A 7,436-nucleotide genomic window follows, 5' to 3' on the forward strand; every position below is an offset into this window, starting at 1 on the left:
AGGTGTGTTCACCTGTTATATCTGTGGTCCGTATTCGGGAATACCTTGGGGTAGGGGGCTGAAGGAATCTATGTTCCAGCCATCTGTCACTTGGCATCAAACCAGAAGAGAGAAAAACCAAAAGGAACTTTTCCTGTTCCCGGGAAAGTAAGGCAGAGAATCCCAGAAGAGGGAAAAACCAACAGAAACTTTTCTTGTTCCTGGGAAAATATGGGAGAGAATCCCAGGTGGAGGGGAGAGAATCCCAGGTGGAATGAAGAGAATTAAACGTGTGGAGCGATAAGTGGAGTGAGAAAGGAGCACAGAAAGAGGCTCACAAAGGAATGCTATACAGTCCTGCATGAGAAGGCTGGACCTAATTCACAAAAGATAACCTGCTTTGCCCCATAAACATTCCTGTGTTAGCCAACTGCTGACATTCCTAGGGTACTCACTACATGCCAGGTATGGTTCTAAGTGCCTTACACCAATCAACTCATAATACCCTGGGAGGATTTATATCTCTTATATCTTCTGTGACAAACAACTTGCCCAAAGTCCCCAAACGAGGAACCTGAGGTTCAAAAATTTCAGCTAAGTGGCAGGTCTGTCCTCTTCGACCAGCTCTGCTACTCAGAATCTGCGGTATCTATCAACATTGATAGGACTGCCCTGGCGGTTCAGTAGTTAAGACTCTGCACTTCCAATGCAGGGGTGCAGCTTCAATTCCTGGTTGGGAAACTAAGATCCCACATGCCTCATGGCAAGGCCAGAAAATTTAAAAATGAAAGAACAACACCTAAAAAACTGTGATATAGGTTCTGTTGAGATAGACTTACCAGGAGGCTTCCTGCAGGAGGTGGTATTTGAAGGACAAGGGATCAGGGCCGGCAGAGGCTATGACAGCTTAAAGTGTGGGGACTTCATGGTGCCTAGAAAAGTGGATAGGGAGTAAGGAGGAATGCAGGAAAAAGAATCACAGAGAACATCCCCGGAGCTTCACAATGTCAGTATCCAAGGGCAGAGCTCAGTAAACCAGGGCCACCCTTAGGAACAGGAACCGGCTCAATCTTTTCCCTAGTTTCTCATCAAAAAGTGGCTGAGATCCAGGTTCCTGAATCAACTTTATCAAAGTAAATGCAGGTTAAGTGAGCCAAGAATTACTGTTCATAGTCTACTATGTGAGACTATCCTCATTCTAGAAACAACTGTGGACAGGAAGAGGAGATAGAGAATGCTTTTTAATTATTTTCTAAAACACATTTGTATGGTACTCTAGCACTGACAGTATTATTTTCTTGCTCTAAATTTTACTGAGAGATGAATGTTAACTCTTTAATTTTTCAGAGGAGAAAACTGAAACCTAGAAGGTTAACACATTCATACAAAGTCACGTAGCTAATGAAAGCTGGGATTCACACCCAAGTTATTCAGACTCCAAATTCTATCCTCATTCATTCTTTTACTCTTTTGTTCATTGGGGGAAAATGTATTGCATGCCCCAAATATGCCAAGTACAGGACTAGGCACTGAGTGCATTTTCATGATAAAATAGCTTATTTTCTGTTTCTCTTTTTTCAGTGCATTAAACACTGAAGTAGGAATCCATTAAGAGGGAACTACATCTAGTATTTCTCATGAGAGTCAGTGATTACAGTTTCTTCAAGGTTCTCCTGCTTTTATCTGTAGCTAACTCGTGCCACTATTTCATGGAACACCTGCTTTGTGCCCATCTTGGGCTGGACATTGTGTAGGGACTGTAACAACCAGGCATGAGACTCCACTTTGATCCAGTAACATCTACTATGTGCAAACAACTCAATCTGAAAATATTTACTGAGCACATTATCTGGGCAAAGTATCTATTCAACAATATTTACTGGTACCTCTGATAATCATTATAGCTAATATTTACTGAATACTTGAATCCTGTGGACGGAGGAGCCTGGTGGGCTGCTGTCCATAGCATCACACAGAGTCAGACATGACTGAAGCAACTTAGCATGCAAGCATGCATTGGAGAAGGAAATGGCAACCCACTCCAGTGTTCTTGCCTGGAGAATCCCAGGGACAGGGGAGCCTGGTGGGCTGCCGTCTCTGGGGTCACACAGAGTCGGACATGACTGAAGTGACTTAGCAGCAGCAGCAGCAACTGAACACTTACTATCTGCCAAGTACTATGCTAAGTGCTTCACAGACATTATCAATTAAATATCTCAATAATTTTTAAAATATTTATTTTTATTTGGTCGCATTGGGTCTTAGTTGGGGCATGTGGGATCTTCAATCTTCATTGCAGCACATAGGATCTAGTTCCCCGACCAGGGACTGAACCCAAACCCCTGCAATGGAAGCACAGAGTTTTCCACTTCCAGTCTTAACCACTGGACCAACAGGGCAGTCCCAGTAACTCGTGCTGGTGCTGCTGCTGCTGCTAAGTCGCTTCAGCCCTGTCCGACTCTGTGTGACCCCATAGATGGCAGCCCACCAGGCTTTCCTGTCCCTGGGATTCTCCAGGCAAGAACACTGGAATGGGTTTCCATTTCCTTCTCCAATGCATGAAAATAAAAAGTGAATGTGAAGTTGTTCAGTCGTGTCTGACTGTTAGTGACCCCATGTTCTGCATGCAACCTACCAGGCTCCTCCGTCCGTGGATTTTCCAGGCAAGAGTACTGGAGTGGGGTGCCATTGCCTTAAGAGGTAGCAATTTGACAGCTTAAATCAACTGGCTCAGCACATGCAGTTAGAAAGTGGCAGAGGAACCAATACAGTATTTTAAAGTAAAATAAAGTAAAAATAAAAATTTTTTTTTAAATTAAAAAAAAAAAAAGAAAGTGGCAGAGGCAGAATTTGAACCAGGCAGCCAGTATTTTCCATCAGTATACTGTCAAACTCCCACCCTGGGCAGGGCATGAGGGAGACAGTAGTGAACGACACAGATGCCATCCCTGCCCTCAGGATGCTTACAGACTAGGAGAAAAAAATAAACTTTAAACAAATAACCTCCCCCAAGGACATATCTATTCAAGTGGAAGTAGAGGGTGAAGAGGCCATTAAACAGGTGAAGGAGAGGAAGGGAGGTCCATCCCAGCAGTGGAACAGCATGAGGGAAAGCTCCAAGGTAGAAAGAGGATGGCAGTCCCAAGCTGTGACTCGACTACAGCCAGGGCAGGTGGATGACAGTGGGAAGCTGTAGAAAAGAGCATGAGGAGTGGCCTGTAAACATACATTGTTCAGAGTTATCCCAGCTGCTCTAGAGGACAGATCAACTGAGAGCAAGCAAGTGTGTGGCGAGACCAAGCAGAAGGTTCATCTGAGCAGCAGATGCTAGCTTAGGTTAGCCTGTTGATAGTGGGAATGGAAGGGGACAGACTGATCAAATATTTGGGAGTTAGGATTTACCAGGCTTAGAGGGGTAGGGGCAAGGTGAGCAAAAGGATGGGGATAAATTACAATTTGGGGCTTGAACAACTCAGTGGGGGTGGAACTCTGGGAAGGAAAACTAGAGTTCAGGTTGCATCTAAGGTGGCTGTGGACCACCATACGGAGCTGGTAAGTAATAGGTGGTTGGTTGGACATATGGTTCTGGAGCTTGGAGGTGCTAAAAGCAAAGGAAATCACCTTGCACAAAGGTGAAAAGAGTGTCTAGGACAGAGCCCTGGAGGAGTCCCCCCAGCCCCACACCATTGAAAGATATAGAAAGGAAGAAAGGAGCCAAGACAACTGAGAGACACGCTTAAAGAGGGAGGGGAAAGCCAGGAGAGCGGTGATCCCGAAATACTGAGCGGTGTGTTCAACAAGGGCAGGACCTGGTGCAACTGAAGTTAGCAGGCAGTAAACACAGGTATTCTTGCCTGCAAAATTCCATAAACAGAGGAGCAGAGTCAGACACGACTGAGCACAAAAATACAAAGATACAAATACCACTATATAGATGACCTCTGGTTATTATCTTATACTTCACTGATCTTTCATTTCTTCACTGTTATCTTTTCCTCATCCTGTTCCTTACAAGAGTGTATTTCTTAAATATTGTGCTGGCATTTTCTTTTATGAAGTGTCTGCGAATTTTTCATCTACTTTGAGAAATTTGGTTTACTTTTGCATGGTTTCTAAATCTTCCTTCAACATTGCCTTATAAATGTCATACCTGATTGTCCTTCCAGCATCTTGAGATTTGCTTCAAATCAAATTCTTCCTGTTATTTTCTCAGGTTGACTCTCTTGAACTTTTTTCTCTGTTTCTTCTTTTCTACCAGGAGCTCAAACTCGAAAACTTTTGGCACCAATGATTTTTAAGTTATTCTCTCCTAGTGTCATTTATATTTGTCCTGCTTTTCCATTCTTTTTTATTACCATCCTGATGGGGCTTCCCTGGTAGCTCAGATGGTAAAGTGTCTGCCTAGAATGCCAGAGACCCAGGTTCGGTCCCTGGGTCGGGAAGATCCCCTGGAGAAGGAAATGGCAACCCACTCCAGTATTCTTGCCTGGAAAATCCCATGGAGAGAGGGGCCTGGTGGGCTACAGTCCATGGGGTTGCAAAGAGTCGAACATGACTGAGCGACTTCACTTCACTTCAAATACAGGTAAGGCTGTTGTGATCTGGGATTTGTCCTGAGGTGTCCCCATGAAGGCAGGGGTTGAGGTTCACTCAGGCAGGGCAGGGGATTTGGATACACAGAGGAGAGGGCCTGACCTGGCATGTGTGGGGTAAAGAAAATAACACCAGCAGGTAGAAATAGAAAGAGGTGGAGCCGGAGGCTGAAGAGGGCAAAGAATAGGTGCCACTCACTGACTGGCTATTTCATGCTCACATAAGGCTCTAAATTACCCTGCAAGGGAGGAGCTACCAGCCCTTTGCTAGAGAGCAGAACACTCAGCGCTAGAGATCTGAAATGACTTGTTCAAGATGATACATGTAGGTGGTAATGACTGAATTCTAACCTGAGTCTGAGTCCAGGACTGTCACCTCATGCCTCCTTGACTCTGGTGGCAAGGAGGGAAATAGATCACTGAGGGTCAGGGCTCAACAACGGTAGAGAGGAGGGGCTAGGCCTGGAGAGATCTGGATGCAGTGTGAACAAGGTGTGAAAAGTAGCTGTAAGCTGAGGGTGGGGAAGACACTCAGGGTATTTAGTTGGAGCAACTGAACAGAAAGAGGTTCCAGTGACTGAAGCGGATTCATGGGGAAGACAAAGGCTTTGACGACTTGATGAGTCCGCCGGGCCCACACGAGTGACAACCAGAGGTAGATGTCAGGAGGTAAAAAGATACCCAGATTTGAACGTCAGAAAACTCTAGGCTGTGGGTTCTTAACAACAAAGTTGAGAAGGGGCTGGGGTTCTGGGAGAGATGTGACAGGGGAAGGGTATCATTCTGCTGATTCAAAGACGACTCCAGGCTCACTTTGACTCGGTTCCCCCCACAGATGGCTTTTCCCTGCCGCAGGTCCCTGAAACCCAAGATCCTGACCTGCCTTCTAGCGGGTTTGAGTTTCTCGATCCTGCATCACTGGTTCCTCGGAGACCTCAGGTTTCAACAGACGCAGAGGTCGGATGGGTCCCTGCAGGTGACCCACGTGGCCCCTGCTGCCACGTCGCCGTCCAGCCCAGGGCCTCCGTGCGTGGCCAACGCCTCAGCGAACGCCACGGCAGACTTCGAGAAGCTGCCTGCGCGCATCCAAGACTTCCTGCGGTACCGCCACTGCCGCCACTTCCCGCTGCTCTGGGACGCGCCGGCCAAGTGTAGGGGCAGCCGCGGGCCCTTCCTGCTGCTGGCCGTGAAGTCGGCGCCGGCCAACTTCGAGCGGCGCGAGCTCATCCGCCGCACGTGGGGGCAGGAGCGCAGCTACGGCGGGCGGCAGGTGCGCCGCCTCTTCCTGCTGGGCACCCCCGCACCCGAGGACGCGGAGCGCGCAGAGCAGCTGGCGGAGCTGGCCGCGCTGGAGGCGCGCGAGCACGGCGACGTGCTGCAGTGGGCCTTCACTGACACCTTCCTCAACCTCACGCTCAAGCACGTGCACCTGCTCGACTGGCTGGAGGCCCGCTGCCCACACGCGAGCTTCCTTCTCAGCGGCGACGACGACGTCTTCGTGCACACGGCCAACGTGCTCCGCTTCCTGGAGGCCAAGTCCCCCGACCGCCATCTCTTCGCCGGGCAGCTCATGAGCGGCTCCTTGCCCATCCGCGAGAGGTGGAGCAAGTACTTCGTGCCCCCACAGCTCTTCTCCGGGTCGGTCTACCCGGTGTACTGCAGCGGCGGCGGCTTCCTCCTGTCCCGCCACACGGTCCAGGCCCTGCGCCAGGCCGCCCGCCACACCCCGCTCTTCCCCATCGACGACGCCTTCATGGGCATGTGTCTGGAGCGAGTCGGCCTGAAGCCCAGCGGCCACGAGGGCATCCGGCCTTTTGGCGTGCAGCTGCCCGGCGCCCGGCAGCCCTCCTTCGACCCCTGCATGTACCGCGAGCTGCTGCTGGTGCACCGGTTCGCGCCCTATGAGATGCTGCTCATGTGGAAGGCGCTGCACAACCCAGGGCTGAGCTGTCACCGGGGCCACAGGGTCTCTTGAGGCTGGGAGGTCAGTGTGGGGGTGCCGTGGGGGTCAGTCATGAGGAAACTAGGAAAGGCAGTGACGGGGGAATCTGGGAAGACAGTATTGAGACAGCCTTTGGAAGGTCAATGTTAAGGGGCTGTGTTTGGGGGATGGGGCGTCTGATTAGTAAGCCTGAAGGACAGTGATTAGGGAGTGACCTGGTACAGACCCGGGTTCCATTCCTGGGTCGGGAGGATCCCCTGGAGGAGGACATGGCAACCTACTTCAGTATTCTTGCCTAGAGAATCCCATGGACTAAGGAGCCTGGTGGGTCATGGTCTATACAGTCGCAAAGAATCGAACACGACTGAAGTCACACACAGGCACACAAGGGCAACTAGAGTCCGTTGTGAACCGAACCTCCATGGGGGGGTGGGGGGTATGGGTGGGTGCGGGTCAGCAACCAGACTCTGAGGATCAGGCTGTGGTCCTGACTTCCAGGAGCTGCCAGTTGTTGGCCAAGTACAAAAATCAAGAAAACAGCTTGAGAATGAGGCAGAAATGTGTGCTGTCAAGGTCCCAACTATGTAAGATGAACAAGAAGGGCTGAGCTTCAAGGAAGAAAGCCTGGATGAGAAGCCAGGAGCCTGACCTGATGCCTTCCCTGCCCTCTGGAGGCGGTCCAGTCTTCCCTGCTGGTGGACTTCCCCTGGCATAACCATGTACTTTGTCAGGTGGTTGCACCCTCTCCTGGCCCTGCATCTTTGCAAGCTTTGATCCCTTTACTGGAAATGTCCACCAGCCATCACTGTCCAGGTCTCTTGTATGGATGAGGAGGCCTGGAAGGGGCGGTGGAGCTGTCCACCAAACTCTGTTACCCCTTCCTCCTGGGCACACACCTAGACTATACTTCCCAGACTCCCTTG

The 7,436-nt window shown here is 49.9% G+C and overlaps 1 protein-coding gene across 1 annotated transcript; it reads left to right on the forward strand.

Moving 5' to 3' along the window:
* The first annotated feature begins 5,406 nt into the window (after positions 1-5,406).
* B3GNT6 (UDP-GlcNAc:betaGal beta-1,3-N-acetylglucosaminyltransferase 6) lies at positions 5,407-6,546 on the forward strand. Its single transcript, XM_068989412.1, has one exon. It carries the CDS (start codon positions 5,407-5,409, stop codon positions 6,544-6,546), a length of 1,140 nt encoding a protein of 379 aa, XP_068845513.1.
* The last annotated feature ends 890 nt before the right edge of the window (positions 6,547-7,436 follow it).

Source organism: Capricornis sumatraensis, chromosome 16 (genome assembly GCF_032405125.1).
Source record: "Capricornis sumatraensis isolate serow.1 chromosome 16, serow.2, whole genome shotgun sequence".
NCBI classification, from domain to species: domain Eukaryota; kingdom Metazoa; phylum Chordata; class Mammalia; order Artiodactyla; family Bovidae; genus Capricornis; species Capricornis sumatraensis.

Bases quoted from the DNA above. Each gene is read 5' to 3' on its own strand.
- B3GNT6 (XM_068989412.1), top strand. From the start codon at position 5,407: ATGGCTTTTCCCTGCCGCAGGTCCCTGAAACCCAAGATCCTGACCTGC.